Source organism: Salmo trutta, chromosome 39, assembly GCF_901001165.1.
Source record: "Salmo trutta chromosome 39, fSalTru1.1, whole genome shotgun sequence".
Classification (NCBI taxonomy): Eukaryota; Metazoa; Chordata; class Actinopteri; order Salmoniformes; family Salmonidae; genus Salmo; species Salmo trutta.
The window spans coordinates 16,562,304-16,587,951 of NC_042995.1; the positions used below are offsets into that span (position 1 = coordinate 16,562,304).

The 25,648-nt window shown below is 42.1% G+C and overlaps 1 protein-coding gene across 2 annotated transcripts in view; it reads right to left on the reverse strand.

The window, feature by feature from the left end:
* LOC115179600 (inactive dipeptidyl peptidase 10) overlaps positions 1-25,648 on the reverse strand; it is a 51,650-nt gene that overhangs the window by 18,719 nt on the left and 7,283 nt on the right. The window contains exons 1-3 of one of the 2 annotated variants that reach the window (XM_029741213.1): positions 11,839-12,082; positions 4,224-4,338; positions 3,846-3,941 (exon numbers count right to left, since the gene is read on the reverse strand). In XM_029741213.1, coding sequence (XP_029597073.1) covers positions 3,846-3,941; positions 4,224-4,338; positions 11,839-11,865 — 238 coding nt within the window. In that variant the 5' untranslated portion in view covers positions 11,866-12,082. Of the gene's footprint in view, positions 1-3,845; positions 3,942-4,223; positions 4,339-11,838; positions 12,083-25,648 lie in introns of those variants that run through there. The other variant, XM_029741211.1, reaches the window with a different exon arrangement.

A 25,648-nucleotide genomic window follows, 5' to 3' on the forward strand; every position in this document is an offset into this window, starting at 1 on the left:
GGGCCGGTGCAGTACAGCGTGACTGGCTCAGTAGTGTGAAAAGGGTAGACTACTACAGGGTTTCTCAAACTCGGTCCTGGGGCCCTCCCTGGGCGCACATTTTGGTTTTTGCCCTAGCACTACACAGCTGATTCAAGTAATCAAAGCTTCATGATGAGTTGGCTATTTGAATCAGCTGTGTAGTGCTAGGGCAAAAACGTAAATGTGCGCCCAGGGAGGGCCCCAGGACCGAGTTTGAGAAACCCTGGCCAACTATAGACCATTTAGCAATACTTTAATTTCAGGAGAACTAGGAATAAGACAACCAACAAGCCCAGTTCAAAGCCTGTAGCCTATGTGGTGAGTCACATTATCTAGCTGGAGCTCATGTGACACTATAACCTTTAAATGGCCCGTTCGCTTAGCCACTGCTGTCTCTGCCTCGGTGACGTCATTCGAAATATATTTTTATTCAGTTAATGAAAATTCCTCCTACGTCCACAAGGCTGGGCAATTATAATATTTAAATAGCCTTCCTCACATGACATTCAACCACTGTCTATGTAGACCATAATCAGGTCAAATTAGTGTTGTGGTCCTGTGTGGCTCAGTTGACAAGAGTATGGCACTAGCAACATCAGAACTATGGGTTAGATTCCTGCTGGGGCCACCCATGAGAAAATGTATGCACTTTGGATAAAAGCATCCGCTAGAAATACGTCTTCCAATTTGAGGTACTACTACGGTATCCATGATTAATAGAAATACTGTATCAGTCACCGAAACATGGACATGAAAATATATACGAATACAGAGGTGAACATGAATGATGAATTATTACAGAGACATGTCAGAGGTTATGGAATCACATATGTTGGTAGTCATGATCATGCTGGACATGTGTATGGACCAGCTAATCGGGTATGGACTGTGGTGATGAAGTTGATACTGTGTTGAATCACTCATGACATCCCCCAGGGTATACCTATAATACACACTTCATATTCTATATGTATGGACAACCACTTCATATTCTATATGTATGGACAACCACTTCATATTCTGTATGTATGGACAGCCACTTCATATTCTGTATGTATGGACAACCACTTCATATTCTGTATGTATGGACAACCACTTCATATTCTATATGTATGGACAACCACTTCATATTCTGTATGTATGGACAACCACTTCATATTCTGTATGTATGGACAACCACTTCATATTCTATATGTATGGACAACCACTTCATATTCTATATGTATGGACAACCTCTTCATATTCTGTATGTATGGACAACCACTTCATATTCTATATGTATGGACAACCACTTCATATTCTATATGTATGGACAACCACTTCATATTCTATATGTATGGACAACCACTTCATATTCTATATGTATGGACAACCACTTCATATTCTGTATGTATGGACAGCCACTTCATATTCTATATGTATGGACAACCACTTCATATTCTATATGTATGGACATGGTGTCGTCTTCCCTGATTAAAACACGTGTTCTGACTGATATGTTCTGTGAAAATGAAGGGTTACTTCTCATTTAGATAAGCCACATATGCAGTACATCCCACTGCCCAGAACAAACATTTCTTTACCCTTCCCCATACTGTTGAGAATAATATACACCACGTACAATATATTCAGGAAATCGATAAAATAGGTATATAGTTTCCGTGGTTACACAAGTTAATTGTATGATATGAATAAATAAATTAATTGTTGGGATGCAGGCTGTTTGGAATTTCATGTAGTGTATGCACTGGAAAATAACAAGGGCCATACTAAATATCATGACCAGCAAGAGTACGTTTACAATTACAACATTATTTACGGCATGTGAAATTAACACTAATTGATACTTTTTGGTACTTGTGTTAAAAAATATATATAAATAAATTGGAACTAGAACCGACAACGTGATACACAGTTAGTGCTGATCATTTCAAACAAGGTGTTAAAAAAAGACAATTCAGTTAACATGTGTGCGATTGTGAACACTAGTTTTCTAATGGTAATAGTCTAAACCTGAGCAGCTTTTCTAAGGGGCTGTGTCTACTTAGGAACAGTCTGATAGCATAGCACGCTAGCAGCAGGCAGACAGGGACCACTCACCAAGATAATCCCCCAAATGTAATGAGGTCCTAGCAGGAACTGTCTCTGCAGCTGTGCCATGGCAGACCACTGCCTTTCACCATTGCATCACTGTCTGTCTGTGTCTGTCTGTCTGTCTGTCTGTCTGTCTGTCTGTCTGTCTGTCTGTCTGTCTGTCTGTCTGTCTGTCTGTCTGTCTGTCTGTCTGTCTGTCTGTCTGTCTGTCTGTCTGTCTGTCTGTCTGTCTGTCTGTCTGTCTGTCTGTCTGTCTGTCTGTCTCACCACCTGATAGCTTGGCACTAATCTCATCAATATTTACCACTATAACGTAATGTCAGCTAACATGAGAGAGGTGGTGATGAAATCACTGGTCATTATATTTCTCACAGTGTTTTATGGGGGGGGGAATAGCAAAGTTTTATCACTGTGTCCTACAGAAGGAGAAACGTCAGCATGAGCGGAGGAGGGGGCGGACGATATGGCTTGATCCATCATGGAAGGCGTTGCGAAAAACGACGGGAGGCCCATAAGAGTTAATGCAGTCCATCAGGTCAACACAGTGTGCGAGAAGGCATCACACTCCAATCTCCATAATGAGAATCAACAGGCGACTGAAAAAGTCATTTGTATTTGCTACCCTTGGATGGAAAAGCTCTCCGCAGGCTACCAGGCCTCAATTTCATACGCAGGCTGGAAGAGATTCCGCTCGCTGTGGCCAAGAGGAGCGAAGAACAACCACACCAGCTCAGACAACAGAACAGACACCAGTGCTGATTCTCTCACACTATTATGAAACCTGCTAGGTTTTGGAGAAAGGGGTGTTGTTCTGGATATGGGGCTGGGAGATTTGACCTGAGAGTATAACCCAGAGGGGCTCCCAGTGATGGCTTGAGATAGAGTCAACCCTGTTTTGGCAAACCGGCCAGAATAGGGGCATGACTGGGAGGCCATCTGTTTTACTGAGACGGGTCAGGAGGTGTTGCTCCCATGCCATGCTAAACTCTCAGCTGTCATTATAGCTCAAGATGAGATGAAAGCTTGCAGGAATACTCCCATGCTTGAGTTGAGAGGTTCAGAATGCTCTGCTTGTGAATGAAACAAAGTTTAAAATGTATAACAACAAACAAACAGAAATGTATGATTTAATCGTTTCTTTATGAGGAGTACTTTGGATTCTAGGATCATGTCAAGAAAACAGAATCTCTGTCACCCTCATCCAACTATCAGATAGACTGTAGCCTAATAGCTTTCAAAAACTAGCCAGGCCTGGCCAGACCCTTTCTCTTATAATAGTAGCCTCCTGGGCAGACCCTTTCTCTTATAATAGTAGCTTCCTGGCCACACCCTTTCTCCTATAATAGTAGCCTCCTGGGCAGACCCTTTCTCTTATAATAGTAGCCTCCTGGGCAGACCCTTTCTCTTATAATAATAGCCTCCTGGCCACACCCTTTCTCTTATAATAGTAGCTTCCTGGCCACACCCTTTCTCCTATAATAGTAGCCTCCTGGGCAGACCCTTTCTCTTATAATAGTAGCCTCCTGGCCACACCCTTTCTCTTATAATAGTAGCCTCCTGGGCAGACTCTTTGTGGCACTGCTGAGGGCTTATAATCTGTTGCTTTTGGGGATGTTTTTTAATGAAATCCAACCTTTTCATGTGAGACTCAATCAGATTGAGAGTATAGGGATCAGTCTAAAGGCTTCATTAGAACAGGAATGTTAGACGGTTATCCTGAAAGTACTTACCACTTATCCACCTGGCCTCAGGATTGTGCACGGAGAACTCTGGTTTAAACAGGTCTAGCACAGTAAGTCTGGAGTTAGCCACACCAGGAAGTTCCACTGCAAATAGGATATCAGTGTTAGGCCAGTTATCAAAATACAGATATTACAGCCTGATAAGGATAAAATCACACAGGAAAATAATTGATATTCATACACACATAACAACAGTCAATATTACACTGATCATAAAACTGTTTTGAAAAACTCAGGGCTCTGACATAACCTGACCAGGAAAAATTCTGGTTCTTATATTTTGTTAGTTAGAATACAGGCGTACAGTAACTATGGCCCTACAAATAAACTCCATGAGGTCTCTTGGTCCCCTGGTGGGTACAGTACCTGGTGTGAGAACAAAGACAGACATGGTGATGAGGGAGCAAACTGCCACTATGACCAGCAGGGAGATGGCTATTCCTTTGTAGTTCCTTGATTCAGGGCTTACTTGCACAAAGTCCTGGAAAAAACACACAAAGCAAACTGAGAACACTCTTCAACTAAATAATGTACTGTAATGATTACTACCAGACATAAACATGTTCAGTAGTAGAGGCTCCTATGAAACATAGAGGCTCCTATGGAATGAGGAAATACGGTGTTCATATGCACTTGTGGATTGTCAATAAAACAGTATTGCAAGATTATAATTCTAAATTGTAATAGAGTGGAGTCCACTTTTGGTGTAAGCAATGGGAACCAACCCCACAACTTCCTACAATATAATCCCTAATATAATTACAGTACCAGTCAGTCACTGCAAGCGTATGGTTTAATTAAATGGGATCACACTGCTGTCTATGGACATGTCTTTGTCTCAAAGCAGTAGGTGTCCACCCTTTCACAATGACCATTCTGAATATGTCAAAGTGAATAGGTGTATGTCTAGCAATTTGACTGACCAGAGCTGACATGACTAGAGCTGAGAGGTGTATAGATGAGTGTTACAGTACACCACCTAGCCTTCCTTTCACAGTAGAAAAGGGACGTAGGGAGGGCAGAGAGTGGGCAGAGAGTGGTGGAAACACAAACTATTGATTGCTCTCAAGAAGCTACCTCCAGAGAGAATACTCCCTGAAACCTTCAAATGTCCCTTTCATTTCTCCTCTAAAACCCCTGAGTCATAGCCACTGAGTCATAGAGTTTTATCACGGCTTGTTGCATCTATTTTTGGTATGTCTATAGTCTACACGTAAATAAATGATGTCAATTGAATCTAATGTTGGTAAGCATGTAGAATTACAACTGTACACGGTTGTTTGCATTGATTTGGTTAAGAATGCAGAATTACAACTGGAAAAGCACACCGGATTTATATGGTTGGTTCATAGCCTGTAACCTATGCCCAGTTAATGTAATATCTATAACAACTGTAAAACCAAACAGATTTTTGATAAATGCGCTCATACTGTAGGTGTTTTTTCATCATTTGCTAGTTTGTCATGAGTAGGTTATTCAATAAAGAACATTTTTTGGACGGCAACATCCGGCCAATCATGTTTCCAACCTGTTACATTTTGTAAACAAGACCATTCATCAGAACAATGTAAATAGACAACAAAGGATGCAAAACAGACAGCGCAAGGTAATCAACACCGTAAGTAACACCTGTCATGTGAGACACTGCTGGGCAGACAAACAAACTAACGAGGTCATGTTCCTGCCAACTGTGGCGTTACATTAATCTTTTGATTAGCACTTAGAAGCATGAGTTATGGCTCTGCGAGTCTGAACTTGTTCGTCTAGCCTACTGTGGAGAGCCTACTGTGATCTCCCAAGAAACCAGTTAAGGAGAACATTGTTTTCACCAGGAGCAGAAACTTACTAGCCTGGATTTAATGTGAATTGCTCTGCTTCACTTCACAAAATGTAAATAGATCAATTCAGTTTGGATCCAGGCTAGAAAGTACATCTGTAGATACAGTTGAAGTCGGAGGTTTACATACACCTTAGCCAAATACATTTCAACTCAGTTTTTCACAATTCCTGACATTTAATCAGAGTAAAAATTCCCTGTATTAGGTCAGTTAGGATCACCACTTTATTTTAAGAATGTGAAATGTCAGAATAATAGTAGAGAGAATGATTTATTTCAGCTTTTATTTCTTTCATTTCTTTCATTACATTCCCAGTGGGTCAGAAGTTTACATACGCTCAATTAGGATTTGGTAGCATTGCCTTTAGATTGTTTAACTTGGGTCAAATGTTTCGGGTAGCCTTCCACAAGCTCCCCCCAATAAGTTAGGTGAATTTTGGCCCATTCCTCCTGACAGAGCTGGTGTAACTGAGTCAGGTCTGTAGGCCTCCTTGCTCACACACGCTTTTTCAGTTCTGTCCACAAATTTTCTATAGGATTGAGGTCAGGGCTTTGTGATGGCCACTCCAATACCTTGACTTTGTTGTCCTTAAGCCATTTTGCCACAACTTTGGAAGTATACTTGGGGTCATTGTCCATTTGGAAGACCCATTTGTGACCAAGTTTTAACATCCAGACTGATGTCTTGAGATGTTGCTTCAATATATCCACATAATTTTCCTGCTTCATGATGCCATCTATTTTGTGAAGTGCACCAGTCCCTCCTGCAGCAAAGCACCCCCACAACATGATGCTACCACCCCCGTGCTTCACGGTCGGGATGGTGTTCTTTGGCTTGTAAGCCTTCCCCTTTTTCCTCCAAACATAACGATGGTCATTATGGCCAAACAGTTCTATTTTTGTTTCATCAAACTAGAGGACATTTCTCCAAAAAGTACAATCTTTGGCCCAATGTGCAGTTGCAAACCGTAGTCTGGCTTTTTTATGGCGGTTTTGGAGCAGTGGCTTCTTCCTTGCTGAGCGGCCTTTCAGGTTATGTCGATATAGGACTCGTTTTTACTGTGGATATAGATACTTTTTTACCTGTTTCCTCCAGCATCTTCACAAGGCCCTTTGCTGTTGTTTTGGGATTGATTTGCACATTTCACACCAAAGTACGTTTCTAGGAGACAGAGCGGTATAACGGCTGCGTGGTCCCATGGTGTTTATACTTGCGCACTATTGTTTGTACAGATGAACGTGGTACCTTCAGGCGTTTGAAAATTGCTCCCAAGGACGAACCAGACTTGTGGAGGTCTACAATTGTTTTCTTGAGGTCTTGGCGTATTTCTTTTGATTTTCCCATGATGTCAAGCAAAGAGGCACTGAGTTTGAAGGTAGGCCTTGAAATACATCCACAGGTACACCTCCAATTGACTCAAATGAAGCCATGACATCTTCTAAAGCCAGGACATAATTTTATGCAATTTTCCAAGCTGTTTAAAGGCACAGTCAACTTACTGTATGTACACTTCTGACCCACTGGAATTGTGATACAGTGAATTATAAGTGAAATAATCTGTCTGTAAACAATTGTTGGAAAAATGACTTGTGTCATGCACAATGTAGATGTCCTAACCGACTTGCCAAAACTATAGTTTGTTAACAAGAAATTTGTGGAGTGGTTGAAAAACGAGTTTTAATGACACCGACCTAAGTGTATGTAAACTTCCGACTTCAACTGTATACAGTATACAGTCCTATATAATTCTGTGCTTGACGTGAGAAATCTACTGAATACAAAAGCATGTTTGCACACATCATCCAGTAGAATAGTGATTTTTGACAGAACATCTTCTCAAGGCACTGGGATTTAGGAGAGCAGTGAGTATGCTCCCAGTCACTGAGTCTCATTAACTTCCTGACTATGTGCCAGCCACTACAAACAAGTGCAATTAGGGAGAGTGAGGCCTTGCCAAGTCCTTACAGAACACATCTCCCTAGCTCTCCACTCTGCTGTCAGACTCTTCTTGTTTGTGACCACAGGGCCACCTGTCACTGTCTGGCCCCTAATGACCCCTTTTATGAGTCCCAATTCCTAACAGATATTCATGTAAAGCTCTCGTCCAGGATGTTAGTGGGGCTTGCTAATGCTGAGTCTGTGAAGGAAAACACACTCACACCCAGGACCAGAGCTAATATGAATATAATATTTATAGATACGTGCCAAGAAAATAGATGGGTTTGATCTCTCAAGGCCCCCTACTCAGCCTTAACTCAGTCTAACCTGTCATGAATGTATTGAATCGAACAGGCATGTGGAGTTACCCCTGGGCCGTATACAGTACATACCCATAACTCCCTACTGGGCAGCTTTCAGTGAATTTTGAATTATTTAGAGGTGAGCTGTTGTAATGGTTTCATTATTTCGATCTGTTGGCAGTACATTCAGCTAGCCAGCCTCGCCATACATCAGAGCGGATCTGTAGACAGGTATAGACTAGTAATGTCTCACTCTCTCCCTCTAGTTCACTGTATTCAGGCCATTGAAAAGAGGACCATGATGTGAGTGCAAAATAGGCAGCCTATAGGGAAGTCAGAGACCTGGCAGTGTGGTGCAAGGACAACAACCTCTCTCTCAATGTCAGCAAGACAAAGGAGCTGATCGTGAACTACAGGAAACGGAGGGGCGAGCACGCCCCTATTCACATCGACGGGGCTGTAGTGGAGCGGGTCGACCGCTTCAAGTTCCTCAGTGTCCACATCACTAAGGAATTAGCGTGGTCCAACACAGTTGTGAAGAGGGCACGTCAGCTCTTTCCCCTCAGGAGAAATCTTTAAAAAGTTTTACAGCTTCACCACTGAGAGCATCTTGACTGGCTGCATTATCGCTTGGTACGGCAAATGCAAGCCACAAGATCGCAAGGCGCTACAGAGGGTAGTGAGTACAGCCCAGTACATCACTGGGGGCCGAGCACCCTGTCATCCAGGACCCCTTTCAAAAGACTCCAGCCACTCACGCAGTAGACTGTTCTCTCTGCTATCGCATAGCAAGCGGTACCAGTGAAACAAGTCTGTAACCAACAGGACCCTGAACAGCTTCTACTCCCCAACCAATAAGACTGATCAAACAAATGGCTACCTAGACTACCTGCATTGACCCTTTTTGACTCTATGCACACACACTGGACACTACCCACACACTCACACATACTTACACTGACATCCCAACAGACACATACAGACACATAGCACACGCACACGTGCATATTGACAGCACACACCCACGATCACACACACATTCACACTCACCATATGCTGCTACTGTCTATTGTCTGCATTATCCTGTATTATCTGCATTATCCTGTTGCCTAGTCACTTTACTCTTACCTAACTGAACATAGATATGAGTCAGGATCTATATTGTTTTACATATCGTGTCGTTTTGACAAAATCTGAGTATTATTTTTGCTGTACCAGCACCAAAACGCCAGTATTTTTCCTTCATAGCTTGTTCTCCATCTTCTTTTTAAATTGCCAGCCCTAATAGCTTCCTCAATTACCTTGTAGCCCTGCACATCGACTCGGTACTGGTACTCCCATGTTACTTGTACCTGTTATTGTTATTCATTATTCACTGCGTATTTATTCCTCGTGTCACTATGTACATTTTTCATTTCATTTTGTATCATTATCTTAACTCTACATTGTTGAAAAAGGACCCGTAAGCATTTCACTGTTAGTCTACACCTGTTGTTTACGAAACATGTGACTAATAAAACATTTATTTGATTTGAAAATAGGCTACCACACTTGCCCTTTTGGATGACCTCCAGTCAATGGGGGGGGGCATTCTCCTGTGCATCAGTTAAAATGTGCATCTAGGCCACACACTTACGAGGGCGGTCCTATCAATGTCAAGAGTATTCACACAAACAAGGTTGGTGTAGAGTGAGGGGAAGGGTGAGCATGTCACGCGCGCGCACGCACACACACACACACACACACACACACACACACACACACACACACACACACACACACACACAGAGAGAGAGAGAGAGAGAGATCACACACACACAGAGGGCCAGATTTGTATTCTGCTCCTAATCCAGAGAAGATTTAGAATAAATCATGTTCCTTCCTACTGAGACTACATGTCTGTCAATAGGATTTCCGCTGTAGTCACCAGCTGCCTGAGCAGTCACTGCACAGCACTGGGCTTTAAAAGTCCCCGAGTATTTGTTAAACACGTATCGGAGCTATCCTTCTACTTATCAAAGCCAGATAAAGCCCACGCAGGGTGCTGGCCAGACTCTCCTGAAACCACCTAAAAATATGTTTTAAAGCTGAAATCATTAATGAAAACCAGAGAATAAGGCCGGTAAGAACTGCAGTCCAGTGGTTTAACATAACATTTAAAAAAGAATCTAGATTAAACAGCAAGGCTTGGCTGAGGAACTCTACTCGTCGCAATGTGTTCGGCTAATGAAAGGATTTGTACAACAAACATACTTTGATTGTCAGTTATGTAAGAGATCTCAGAGATTCCCTGACATAGAATGACCATTTGGGGGGTCTTTGGTATCTCTTCGGTTATCATAAGGAAAGCGTTTGTCAGTTCGCTGCTAAACATTTTAAACAGCATGCCTACATTTGTATACAAAACTGACAATAGTCATTTCCAAAATGTGCAATGAGCTAAATAATTTCCTTTGTCCCTGTAGTTGAAGTTTAACATCTTCATGGATCCCAGAGAGCTGGAGATACCACATGGCGGGGTTGGTCGGACACACACACACACACACATATTAAGAAATCTCCCTCTACTCAATAGCACTTCCTGCTCAGACAACTACAATAATAGGGAGCAGCAGTTAGCCTAGCGGTTAGAGCGTTGGGCCTAGAGCTGGGCGATATGGACAAAAATCCATATTGCAATAAACAATTATTGCTAATTTGTGTGGTAATTATAAATAGGTTACATTTATAACATCAGTATGCAGCATCCTTTAAACTATTACTACTGGTTTGATGGTTGTAGCCATTCACTGTCCCATTGGCAATCACCCATATTAGCAAACGCATTTCATTTCAAACGTCATATTTCTCTAGTATAGGCTACTTATCATATTGAATGATATCAGTATGGTCCGTGACGATCATTCTCGGTTTATCATCCCAGCTCTAGTTCGGCCAGTAACCAAAAGGTCACTAGTTCAAATCCCAGAGCAGACAAGGTGAAAGATCTGCCGATGTGCCCTTGAACAAGGCAACCCTAATTGCTCCAGACCCTGGACCCTGGCCGCGACCCCACTCTCCAAGGGTGTCTCAGAGGGAGTTAGGCAGGGCGGATATGCAAATAAACGCATGTTCTATTCACACATGTGTATAATGCACACTTGTACATCTGTGAAATAGGACAAATATAAGCACCCACCAAATTATTATTATTATTATTATTATTATTGTTATTAATAGGAATCACTTTCAGGTAATAAGATCTCACCTTGAAATAAGTGAATTGCCTGGGAGAATGGCTTGAATCCATGAGATGTACCTCTTTAATGTGAATATCAACTAAACTTGTGTTCGATTGAAGCTGCACATAACTGAATATGGGGTTTATTAACTGAGGTTGACACATCTGTAATGAGACTAAGTATATATGGCTCCTATGCATGCATGCTATACTTCTCTGGGAGTTGGCTTAACAGCGTTCATATTGGTTTGAGCATGTGCTGAACTCGAATGTTCAGGACATTGCTATTGCTGTGATAAGATGAGGCAACTTCAGAAACCTATGAAACAGTTCATCCGAGCAGTTATGGTGTAGTGGCCAGGGTCACGATGGAAAGATCTCAATGCAACTACGCATCATTGGGAGTCAATGAATTAAACTACCGTGAACGGTAGGCTAAATCTGAATAAAAAGAGAGTAGATTGATTTCGTCAAAGTGTGCCTATCCGAAGCGATCAATACATCTCACGGTCTTTTCCAACAAAACGAATCCCTTGCACTATGGCATCAGTTCTGTTTTGCATGATGACGGATCTGTTGCATCCATCACGCAGTTGACACAGACTCAACTGGAAAATAAGCACTCCATCCATACACAAATACAATGCCTCAATCAAAATCAGTATTAGCGTGTACCATCCTACCTCCTCTCCTTCCTTTGAAGCAGTCATTGCGGAATCTTGATTTTCGGACCTCCTCGGTCGGATGGACTCGATAATGTGGGCAGTGTGTGCACAGACCTTTCGGGGTAGCTGGTGTATCTACGTATCAACCCGGAGAATGGCGAGGGGCTTGACGCACAGCACCATCCAGAAATGTTAACCCAAGTCAAGCAGGGGGCATCACGACTTCAAGAAATCTACCGGAGCTCGCATTTCAAAGAAGCATATATGAAGAAAAGGTACCCCCCCCCCCCGTGTATCAAATACCCCCTATCTCTTTCAAGCAGAGGAAAGCACGCAATATCCCGAGAAAGAAAGTAAACATCCACGACCACGAGTAGAAATATCCCCCGCTCTCACGACAATAAAAGAGACAAACACTTGGCAAAGGGGGCGGGAAATAATACACTTCGTGTTCATTACAAGAGTTTTCAGAGTACTGGATACAATTAGACTGGCAAGGGGTTCTATCAATAGTGTGATGTGTCTTTTCTTTGTATCACAATCCAGTTTAGTGTGAGTGTGAGTTGGAATAAATTCGTCTCGCACTTTGAAGGATACAGCGCTCAGTGTGAGCTGTCCATGGTGCTGAAGTTCCAAACTACACTACGACATCATGATGCTTTGAGAGAATGGACACTCGTACACTGAAGCAAACAAATCTAACTAACCAGAAATATTACAAGGAAAATGAGACATTGAGCAAATAATCTTGCCAGCCTTAAACCAGCGGCCTACAGTGCCTTTCATGCAGAGGCGTCTTGCCCATATGGGGCCCCTCAGGTTATTTCTGTAAAAAAAAAAAAATATTATAGAATAATATTCTATCTTTTATTTAAAATAAATTGTTGTTGTTTCTTCTCTGTAGTACTACTAGCTCCTACCAATTTTATGAAGTTGGCTTTACAGTGGCTTGCAAAAGTATTCACGCCCCTTGGCATTTTTCCTATTTGGATGCCTTACACCCTGGAATTAATATGGATTTTTGGGGGGTTAGTATCATTTGATTTACACAACATGCCTACCACTTTGAAGATGCAAAATATTTTTTATTGTGAAACAAACAAGAAATAAGACAAAAATAACAGAAAACTTGAGTGTACATAACTATTCACCCCCCCCAAAGTCCATACTTTGTAGAGACATCGTTTGCAGCAATTACAGCTGCAAGTCACTTGGAGTATGTCTCTTTAAGCTTGGCACATCTAGCCACTGGGATTTTTGCCCATTCTTCAAGGCAAAACTGCTCCAGCTCCTTCAAGTTGGATGGGTTCTGCTGGTGTACAGCAATCTTTAAGTCATACCACAGATTCTCAATTGGATTGAGGTCTGGGCTTTGACTAGGCCATTCCAAGGCATTTAAGTGTTTCCCCTTAAACCACTCGAGTGTTGCTTCAGCAGTATGCTTAGGGTCACTATCCTGCTGGAAGGTGAACCTAGCACTTTCCTTGATGGCCAAAAAGCTCCATATGTTTGGAAGAAGGTACTCTCCCGCATGCCTTTTGGCAAACGCTAAAAGTGTCAGACTTTTTCTGGCCACTCTTCCGTAAAGCTCAGCTTTGTGGAGTGTACAGCTTAAAGTCATCCTATGGACAGATACTTCAATCTCCGCTTTGGAGCTTCGCAGCTCCTTCAGGGTTATCTTTGGTCACTTTGTTGCCTCTCTGATTAATGCCCTCCTTGTCTGGTCTGTGAGTTTTGGTAGGTTTGTTGTGGTGCCATATTCTTTCCATTTTTTAATAATGGAATTAATGGTGCTCCGCGGGATGTTCAAAGTTTCAGATATTTTCTTATAACCCAACCCTGATCTGTACTTCTCCATAACTTTGTCCCTGACCTGTTTGGAGAGCTCTTTGGTCTTCATTGTGCCTCTTGCTTGGTGGTACCCCTTGCTTAGTGGTGTTGCAGACTCTGGGGCCTTTCAGAACAGGTGTATATATACTGAGATCATGTGACAGATCATGTGACACTTAGATTGCACACAGGTGGACTTTATTTAATTAATTATGTGATGTATGAAGGTAATTGGTTGTACCATATCTTATTTAGGGGCTTCATAGCAAAGGGGGTGAATACATATGCACGCACAACTTTACTGCCTTTTATTTATTTGAATTTTATGAAAGATATTATTTTTTTCATTTCACTTCACCAATTTTGACTATTTTGTGTATGTCCATTACATGAAATTCAAATAAAAATCCATTTAAATTACAGGTTGTAATGCAACAAAATTGTAAAAACGCCAAGGGGGGTGAATACTTTGCAAGGCACTGTAGCTAGCCCAGATAGGCTCCCAATCTCCCGACCTCATAACTAGGTACCAAGAAGCTATTTCAGGCAAACAATCAAGTTAGAGTACCTAGCTTGTCTAACTATCTTAGGCGGCACCCCTGCTGGCAAGGTTGGTAGACTTTAGAAAAGCAAGCAAATGACTAAATGTACTAAATAAGACTCACATTCCTGTCAATCTTTTACCCAGATATTATATTTTGGACATAGAATTAAGCATGATGAGTATGGCTCTAGATTACAGGAAGATGCTGTTTCAGGTGTTTGAAAAATCTCCAGCCTGAGTTAATGATGCAGATTGCAGCGTTCCTTTATCTGCTGCACTGCCAAGCAATCATGGTCCACATAGCGGCTGTCAGAATAGCCATCCATCCCCAGTCCTGTTGAAAGACTGTGAGTCATACGCGGGCCTGCATATTCTTCACAACATCATTACTCTTCCAAATGAGTGCCATGTCCTGCAAGATTATAATTGTGATTTACAAATTGGTACAAATTCCCTGCTGCTCACAAACACAGGGCTGAGTTGTCATGGAGTTAGTGTTGAAGGTGTGTGTGGGGTGTGTTTTTGGTATGGTGTGGGTGTATACCAGAGAGAGAGAGAATGAGAGAGAGAGAGAGAAATAGAAATAGAAGAGATTGAGAGAGAGAGAGAGAAATAGAAATAGAAGAGATTGAGAGAGAGAGAGAGAAATAGAAATAGAAGAGATTGAGAGAGAGAGAGAGAGAGAGAGAGAGAGAGAGAGAGAGAGAAAGAGAGAGAGAGAGAGAGAAAGAGAGAGAGAAATAGACATAGAAGAGATTGAGAGAGAGAGAAAGAGAGAGAGAGAGAAATAGACATAGAAGAGATTGAGAGAGAGAGAGAGAAATAGAAATAGAAGAGATTGAGAGAGAGAGAAAGAGAGAGAGAGAGAAATAGACATAGAAGAGATTGAGAGAGAGAGAAATAGAAATAGAAGAGATTGAGAGAGAGAAATAGACATATAAGAGATTGAGAGAGAGAGAGAGAAATAGAAATAGAAGAGATTGAGAGAGAGAGAAATAGAAATAGAAGAGATTGAGAGAGAGAGAGAGAAATAGAAATAGAAGAGATTGAGAGAGAGCGAGAGAGAGAAATAGAAATAGAAGAGATTGAGAGAGAGAGAGAGAGAGAAATAGAAATAGAAGAGATTGAGAGAGAGAAAGAAATAGAAATAGAAGAGATTGAGAGAGAGAGAGAGAGAGAGAGAGAGAGAGAGAGAGAGAGAAATACAGTACCTTTGGAAAGTATTCAGACCCCTTAAGTTTCCACATTTTGTTACATTACAGCCTTATTCTAAAATGGATTAAATAAAAAAAATGCCCTCAGCAATCTACACAAAATACCCCATAATGACAACGCGAAAACCGTTTTTTTAGCAATTTGGCAACCTGTTTGGAAAGGCACACAACTGTCTGTATAAAGTCCCACAGTTGACAGTGCATGTCAGAGCAAAAACCAAGCCATGAGGTCGAAGAAATTGTCCGTAGAGCTCCGAGACATGATTGCGTCGAGGCACAGATCTGGGGAGAAAGGCCTTTGTCAGGGAGGTGTTCAAGAACCCGATGGTCACTCTAACAGAGCTCTATAGTTCCTCTGTGGAAATGGGAGAACCTTCCAGAAGGACAACCATTTCTGCAGCACTCCACCAATAAGGCCTTTATGGTAGAGTGGCCAGATGGAAGTCACTCCTCAGTAAAAGTCACATTACAGCCCGCTTGGAGTTTGCCAAGAGGCGCCTAAAGACTCTCAGACCATGAGAAACAAGATTCTTTAGTCTGATGAGACCAATAAATAACTCTTTGGCCTGAATGCCAAGCGTCACATCTAGAGGAAACCTGGCATCATCCCTGCAGTGAAGCGTGGTGGTGGAAGTAAAGATGAACGGAGCAAAGTACAGAGAGATCCTTGATGAAAACCTGCTCCAGAGCGCTCAGGACCTCAGACTGGGGTGAAGGTTCACCTTCCAACAGGACAACGACCCTAAGCACACAGCCAAGACAGCGCAGGAGTGGCTTCGGGACAAGTCTCTGAATATCCTTGAGTGGCCCAGCCAGAGCCTGGACTTGAACCCGATCGAACATCTCTGGAGAGACCTGAAAATAGCCGTACAGCAACGCTCCCCATCCAACCTGACAGAGCTTGAGAGGATCTGCAGAGAAGAATGGGCGAAACTCCCCAAATACAGGTGTGCCAAGCTTGTAGCATCATACCCAAGACGACTTGAGGCTGTAGTCGCTTCCAAAGGTGCTTCAACAAAGTACTGAGTAAAGGGTTTGAATACTTATGTAAATGTGATATTTAGCAAATCATTCTAAAAACCTGTTTTTGTTTGTCATTATGGGGTATTGTGTGTAGATTGATGAGGGGGGGGAAACTATTTAAACAATTTTAGAATAAGGCTGTAGCGTAACAAAATGTGGAAAAAGTCAAGGGGTCTGAATACTTTTCGAAGGCACTGTAGAAGAGATTGAGAGAGAGAAAAAAATATAAAATATTGAGAGAGAAATAGAAAATATTGAGAGAGCGAGCAAGCGAGAGAGAGAGAGAGAGAGAGAGAGAGAGAGAGAGAGAGAGAGTCAATACTACTGTGACAAGACATCTCTAGACCCCACTATAAGGAAAGTGATCCAACCCGCCAAATCCGCGTTTAAGTCCTCTAGCTTACAAATACGACCAATCAAAATATCACAATAACAGCCATGTTACATCAGTGATAGAACAGCAAGCGATGGGTGTGACTGAGCTCGACCTTTAGATATTATTCAAGCTCCTCTCTAAAAAATAAAAGGAGAGAGGAATGGTAGTCAACAGCCCGGGGATATTTTTCTTTAATTGGCTTTTTTTGGAGTTGGGAGATATTGTATAAGTGACATTTTTGTTTAATTATTTAACTTTTATTTATTCCCAAATCAACATGATAATTCAATAAAACAGCAAAAAAGAAACTACAACATGCAGCAGTTACAGATACACTACGTTTCAACAACACAAGTACATTATTACAGTCAACCAACACACTCGAAGACCTCAGTGAATCCTTTCCTCTTCAGCATTCTAAACTGCCCTGTTGGCACCAGGGATTCAAGATGTAACGAGGTTTGTAAATTCTTCCAAACAAGGGATGCATTAAAGCTAAAGGCTGAATTTCCTAGGTTGGTAGAGACACCAGGGACCTCAAGAGTCAACCAACCGTGTGAGTGGATTTGGTGCCTATTTGTATACTTTAGTGTAGTGAGATATGTTGGACACTTGTGCAGCATAGCTTTGTAAACAAAAAGGGAGAAATAAACTGATCTACGGGAATTTATAGAGGCCCAGACGACTTTCTGATAAAGGATGCAGTGATGAGTATTAAACCTGTCGCCTGTGATAAAGCGAAGCACGCTATGGTACACAGTATCCAAGGGTTTTAGAGTAGTGGCTGCTGCATTCTGATAAATGGTGTCACCATAATCAAGAGCTGGCAGGAAGGTTTCCTGTACAATCTGCTTCCTGCTGTTTAGGGAGAGGCATGATCTATTTCTATAAAATAAGCCTACTTTAGCTTCAGCTTCTTAATTAGCTCATCTGTGTGTTTTTTAAATGTCAATTTTTTGGTCAATCTAAAAGCCAAGTTATTTATAGGCGGGAACCTGCTTGATGAGAGAACCATCCAATGCATAAATGTGTAAATTATCTGAAATATTTCTATGAGAATTAGAAAACAACATACATTTAGTTTTTCCTGCATTAAGTATACATTTTAAATCAACAAGATCTTTCTGCATGGCAACAAAATCAGATTGCAGCTCTAACACAGCCTTGTCAGTAGTAGGGGCAATAGTGTACATAACAGTTTCATGTGCATACAGATGAATCTTACTGGTTTTTGCAGATAGACCAATATTATTTAAATAAATAGTAAAGAGGACATGTCCCCAAATCGACCCCATATTACCTTTAATTATATTGAGGTAACTTGACTTACAGTTCCCTGGTCGAGGCCCATTTCAGACAACCTTTGAATGAGTAGGGGATGGTCGACAGTATCAAAGGCCTTGGATAGGTCTATAAATATGGCAATTTAACACATAACTTAAGACGCTTGTCTATAACCAGACTGGTGCACATTAAGCACATCATTTGGAATGAGCAGGAGAAGCGAGAGAGAAATCAAAACCACTCTCCCATTAAATATTTAAACAGAGAAATCAGAGACTGTGTGTGTGTGTGTGTGTGTGTGTGTGTGTGTGTGTGTGTGTGTGTGTGTGTGTGTGTGTGTGTGTGTGTGTGTGTGTGTGTGTGTGTGTGTGTGTGTGTGTGTGTGTGTGTGTGTGTGTGTGTGTGTTTATATAATCTTCGCTCTGACTCAAGGAGAGGTGTTACCTCCACTACAGCGTTGAAGCTCAGTCATATCCTCTAGACTGGACAGAGTCCACATTGTGTTGTTCTATTCTAAATGAACATGTATAGGGAGCCTTCCTCCCTTCTCTTCTTACTCATGCCCTGACTAATCGAGGCAATTTACACGGCGAACATCCGAAGAATACAATGCAAAACAATCACGTATGAATATCTTGCTGTGGCAATTTGAAACACCGTGATCATGATAGCTCAATTTGAATTGACCTTGATGTGTAGGCGACACCATTTATAGATAGTTGATGAGTAGCGTTCGTCTACAGCTCCAGGTGCTTTTCTAAGTGTGATATCCTGGTATTTTTAGCCTGGCGTGCTCTCCCAGTGGGGGGAGAGGCTGGGGTAGGGCAGGAGTCTCCTCTGTCTGTTAGGATTGTAGGTCATTGGAAACGACTCAAGCGAGAGCTTGCGAGATCCAACTCTATTTCCCAAGGGGTGTCGTCACTTAGTCTCTACTCCTTTTTTTGGGGGGGCCGAGAATCTTCACACTGATCTTTGGTTGGGCAATTTCAAAGGCATATTATCATTGTGGAGAGACAAACAGCCTATAATCTTCATTTTCATTCCTCTCTTGTAGAAGGAGAAGGACATATGCTCAATGTGGTACTCACGGCCCAGAGCTCCGCTGATGTCAGTAATCAAATATTCTCATCTGGAATACTCTCAAATGGCCGACCTCCAGGGACGTGTTCCAAATAACACCCTATTCCCTATTTAGTGTGCTACTTTTGACTAGGGCTGCATAGGGTTCTGGTCAAAAGTAGTGCACTATATAAGGAATGCCATTTGGGAAGCAGTCCAGAAGTTCCTAACCGCCAGGTCCCAAATGAGAGCCTGCAAGACTGTGTTCCGGAAGACAATGCACAGACAATATTATCTCGCCGGAGGCTGTCGATCTCTCAATCTCAATTACGGCCGCAGATTATCGTCTCATAACTCAATCCTGCATTAACCAGACTAGGCCCTACACATGGGCCTACTTCTCCACTCTGAGGCACGGTGTCAGAGTGCATCAACTACATTTACTTATTAAACAGACGCCTGCAGTAGGGATCAAAACAGCAACGCACTCAGACACCTGGACGGCAGAACAGCATGAACTCTGAAACAGGTTACGTTGCCTTCTATCCAGTGGTAGACACTAGAGAGGAGGAACAAGACGAGAGTCCTCATCAAGTCGTCTGTTATTATAGCAATAGACTGACCTAGCCAACGAGCCTTTCCTCTGAATACTTAAACAGGCAGTGGACATGTACTGGAAGACAATGAGCATGGTTGAGTCGGGATGTGCTGCCCACGGGCTAGCCTAGGCCTTTGAAAACCAACCCCAAATACACCAGTGTAGAGAGTCGGCGCTCGACAACAAACTGAACACACAGTGCTACAGTTACCCTGGGTGCGTCCCAATAATATCTCCTTTCTCCTGAAGTGTGCACTCGTTCACTACTTTCCAAAAATCGAAAACCCTTGTATGAGGCGGAGGCACGGGCTAGTGGGAGCTTCCACCATATTTCTTGTGTCGGCCATTTCCCTTTCAAATCAGTGAAGGGAAGTGAAGTGCACACTTCGGGAGGGAGGAGAGATAATTGGGACATAGCCTCATTTCCTCACATAAGCACTATAGTCAGTGAACCAACTCAGAAGGAGATTGTCGGAGCGCCAGCTACACCGACTATATCCCTGACTATATCTACTGCGTGCGGTTAATGATAAGGTGTAGTGGTATACATATAATTACACTCAAAATCATAGACAGACAGATAGAAATATGAGGAAGTTTCAACTATTCTCTACCCACTCCTGCTGGCACAGGTCAATCGTTTTTTGACCCAGGTTGCCCTGACCATTTTAACAAATAGCCCACCTCCACCAAACACGATTAAAGCACAGCGAACATTTAAATCAGTATACAGACCATTTAAAAGGTTAACTATTATGTGGTGATGATCTGCGGTGATTAAAGAAATCTAATGAAACAAATGAGAAAAATGGAAGAAGATTAACATGCCACTATGATTAATCTTCGCCCATAGCCAGTTGGCATAATGATGCATTATAACAGGGAACTGAATTAAGGCTAACCAACATCAAACATAATGGCCAAAGTAGCTGAAGTACACAACTGGCAAAGGTACATAAATAGCATAGTGATAATCCCTTCAAACATTACATTTACATTGCAGTCATTTAGCAGATGCTCTTCTCCAGTGCGACTTACAGTAGTGAGTGCATACATTTTCATATTTCATTTCCATACTGGTCCCCCATTGGACATTGACGTCTACATAGAATATAAAGGCATATTGGTGTTCAACAGCTGTCTATGTATGTCAGTGCAGGGAGACAATTATCTCTGGGACAGAACAAGTACAGCACTGACACACTTCAGATCCCTCAGGGTCTGTCTATATTTCTCATGGCATGTCTCTCCCGGGGATACATACCCGCCGCAGGGTCTGTGTCTATAATTCTCATGGCCTGTCTCTCCCAGGGATATATTACAGCCACAGGGTCTGTGTCTATATTTCTCATGGCCCTCTCTCTCTTCCAGGGATCCATAACAGCCACAGGGTCTGTGTCTATATTTCTCATGGACCTCTCTTTCTCCTGGGGAACCATTACAGCCACAGGGTCTATGTCTATATTTTTCATGGCCCTCTCTCTCCCAGGGATCCATCCAAGCCCCAGGGTCTGTCTATATTTCCTATGGCCCTCTCTCTTCCAGGGATCCATACCAGCCAGGCCCTGGAGTCTTACTCTTCACATCCCCTCCCCCTGTCCTCCTCCTCTGTCCTACTCTTAATCCAGCATCCCTCCAGGGACTTCAGCCTATGTGGTAGAAAGACTGTTTTCTCATAAGCAACCACTCTCTAAACTCCTTTCTGACATACCGGGGAAGAGGGGGTGGGAGAGGGAGTCAGTGGGGTGTTGAGATCCGTCATACACACTTCACCTCTGTAAAGTCCTCCTCAGCCATCTTTGGACGCGTTGTCGAAATATTTCCCCCATTCAAATCATCCTATCAGGGCGTCTTTTTCTTAGATGCCGTGACTCTTGACAGGACAGGATATATGCTGATTTCCGCTCCCCTGTCCGGTGTGGATTTACCTCTAGCACTGAGCTGTTTCGCCTTCACGGGTGAGTAATTTGTCCAGAGGATAACACAGCCAGTAATGCAGTGCAATTTGTTTCAGTGCGATTCCAAACATTGCATCAGCGCCACTAATCCAGCCTGCACGTGTCACAGGGAGGAGCCCCGGCTTGGCCTCTTGATTTGTATTTACATACACAGAAAGAATCCAGTACCTCAATATACATTATGACAAGACAGCCAACCATCAAATCTCCCTTCTATTCCGTTTACAAACATACAGTAGAAGTAAGATTGATTAGAATTCCATTGTGTTCTTCCACATCAAATTATTGAAATTGTCCATATCACAATGACCTGGTCTGGACACTGATCCTCCTCTCCACCCCTAACTTCCCTTTCACAGTAAAACGAACAGGAACAAGGATGACTAATAGCAGCATCTCAAAAGATGAGTCTTATGGGGGAAGGTCTTTGCCCCCACTGACCCCTCCCTTGTTCAAGCTCCAAAAATAGCCCCCCTTCTCTCTCTGCTCCTGGAGTGACATCACGGATCATGGAGGGCTCTACTTGTTTGGGCAAAGCTTTACTAATGAGGAATACACAGCAAAGCAGCCAGGCAACATTGTATGTCCTATAGTGATGCTCTGCGGCTGGTTGCACCAGTTGGGCTTACACCTGGCCCTGTTTATATTGACCTGACAGAATGGGGGAACAGAGTGGGGAAGCTATGGGCAACTGCTAAACATATAATGTCCCCAATATTGACATAACACTTATTCCTATACTGTAAACTACAATGTTATGGATGGAACAAAATAAGGATGATTGATTAATTGACAGAACACCAACAAACACCAACAAATCAATTTCGAGATTTACTCAGTTTACAATTCAAGGAGTCATCTTCTGTTTGCCTGCAGTTTCTCAACTCCCTTGAATTTCTCTCTTGGAACAGAGACATCCTGAACACGCAAAACCTTTGTGAAACTTACAGTAGGTAACCTTGTACATGAATTCAATCCAGTTGGATTTGAATAGACGTTATGAGGCACATTCTGACTCAGCCCAAATCTACGGACAATGACAATAACACAAACAAACAGGAAGTATTGGTCAATCTAAGGTGAAGATTTACATATTCCTACATATAGTCTATTACAGTCAATGTTTACACAGAGTTCTAGGTTTATTGCAGCCAGAAAACTGGTACTGTATATGAAGTTTAAGGTTGACATAACAGTCTGGTACTCCAGTCTATCCGCACACTATTCACAGAGCATTCCTTTCTGTTCCAGAACATCTTGAAGAACTGATGGATACCGCCTACTGTCATAACTCAGTGGAATAACTGTATAACAACTCACAAAGATGTCCATTTATTCAACAAGAGCACCTAGCTGGGGGCCTTACATTTTCTCACAGATTGCTGTGAAATTGTTCATGTCTTGTTGGACTGTCTAGAAAGAGAACTTGGGTTACTTCAGCCTTTGATGTTCTCCACAAGGATTTCATGAGCAGGGATGTTGGATAGCCACAGGACATTTCATATTTTTGTTTGCCCTAAAGGGTACTCTTAACCTTGTATCTCGTCCGTACCCTGTCCCTGGCCTGTACCCTCCGAAATTACATAATTGTCCTCCTCAATGTTGGGTTAGATTCATTTACTTCAGCCATAAAGATGTAGTTCACTTTGATGGCAGTATAAATAAGATAGCGTTACCCTCTAGTGGTCAAGCATGAGATGTGCATTCATACAGCAAGGATGACTTCAATATAATGCATTCCCACTAGGTGACAGTATTATCTGCCTTTCTCTCTACATTTTCCCTCTGTCTGATCGAAGCGACATGGTCTGTGGAGCTGTACAGTGTGTCAACTGTTGAGGTGTGAAGCACGCTATGATACACAGCTTTTTAATGGGCTCCTGAGTGGCGCAGCGGTCTAAGGCACTGCATCTCAGTGCTAAAGGTGTCACTACAGTCCCTGGTTCAATTACAGGCAGTATCACATTCGGCTGTGCTTGGGAGTCCCATGGGGCGGTGTGTAATTGGCCCAGCGTCGTCCGGGTTTGACTGGGGTAGGCCGTCATTGTAAATAAGAATTTGATCTTAACTAACTTGCCTAGGTAAGAAAACTAAATCTTGCTGTCACCTGTTAAATCCACTTACATTTACATTTACATTTACGTCATTTAGCAGACGCTCTTATCCAGAGCGACTTACAAATTGGTGCATTCACCTTATGATTCACCTTCAATCAGTGTAGCGAAGGGGAGGAGACAGGTTAAAGAATGTTTTTTAACCTTGAGGTAATTGAGACATGGATTGTGTATGTGTGCCATTCAGAGGGTGAATGGGCAAGACAAAAGACTTGAGTGCCTTTGAACGAGGGTATTGTAGTAGCTGTCAGGCGCACGCACTGGTTTGAGTGTGTCAAGAACTGCAACGCTGCTGTGTTTTTCACTCTCAACAGTTTCCTTTGTGTATCATAAGCAGTCCACCAGCCAAAGGACATCCAGCCAACTTGACACAACTGTAAGAAGTATTGGAGTCAACACGGGCCAGCATCCCTGTGGAACACTTTTGACACCATGTAGAGTCCATGCCCCGATGAATTTAGGCATTTCTGAGGGCTAAAGCGGGTGCAACTCAATGTCCCTAATGTTTTGTACACTCAGTGTACATACTGAGTAGATGAAACAAACTTGTGAGCAGGGTGTTAATCTGTGAATTTGAAATCATGTTACAAGCAATATCCGAATTACATAATTTCTCATTTTGAGAAAGGTCTTTGTTACTGAAGTGTCAACACTAAAACAAACACAAATTAGTTGCTGCCAATATTGCAGTAAATCTACCCTCCAAAACCTGCTGTAGTCCACATTAGCATTTCTAGAGCAGAATTCTGAACAAGAATTCACACCATAAATCCTGCATTTAAATGAGGGGATTAAAACCTGCCTGTCACACTCAGAGACAGCTTCACTGCATAGAATTAACACTTCCTTGGGCAAATCCTAATGCCACAGCTCTTTTGAGTGTTATAGTTTTCCTTCCAGTTTTACTTGTCACATGCACAAGCACAGTGAAATGCTTAACTTGTAAGCTCTAGCACACAGTATAGTATTCAATATAACAAATATATATACATATAAACACACACACACACACACACACACACACACACACACACACACACACACACACACACACTACCGTTCACTTAGAAATGTCAATTTTTTTGTCCATTAAAATAACATCAAATTGATCAGAAATACAGTGTAGACATTGTTAATGTTGTAAATGAACTTTGTAGCTGGAAACGGCAGATTTTTAATGGGATATCTACATAGGCGTGCAGAGGCCCATTATCAGCAACCATCACTCCTGTGTTCCAATGGCACGTTGTGTTAGCTAATCCAAGTTTATCATTTTAAAAAGCTCATTAGGATCATTAGAAAACCCTTTAAAATGATGTTAGCACAGCTGAAAACTGTTGTTCTGATTAAAGAAGCAATAAAACTGGCCTTCTACAGACTAGTTGAGTATCTGGAGCATCAGTATTTGTGGGTTCAAATCAAATCAGAATCAAATAAAATGTATTTGTCACATACACATGGCTAGCAGGTGTTAATGCAAGTGTAGCGAAATGCTTGTGCTTCTAGTTCCGACCATGCAGTAATATCTAACAAGTAATATAACCTAACAATTCCACAACAACTACTTTGTACACACAAGTGTAAAGGAATGAATACGAATATGTACATAAAAATATATAAATGAGTGATGGCCGAACGGCATAGGCAAGATGCAGTAGATGGTATAGAGTACAGTATATACATATGAGATGAGTAATGCAGGGTATGAAAACATTATATGAAGTGACATTGCTTAAAGTGGCTAATGATACATTACATCAAGATGGCAAGATGCAGTAGATGGTAGAGCCTACAGTATATACATATGAGATTAGCAATGTAGTGTATG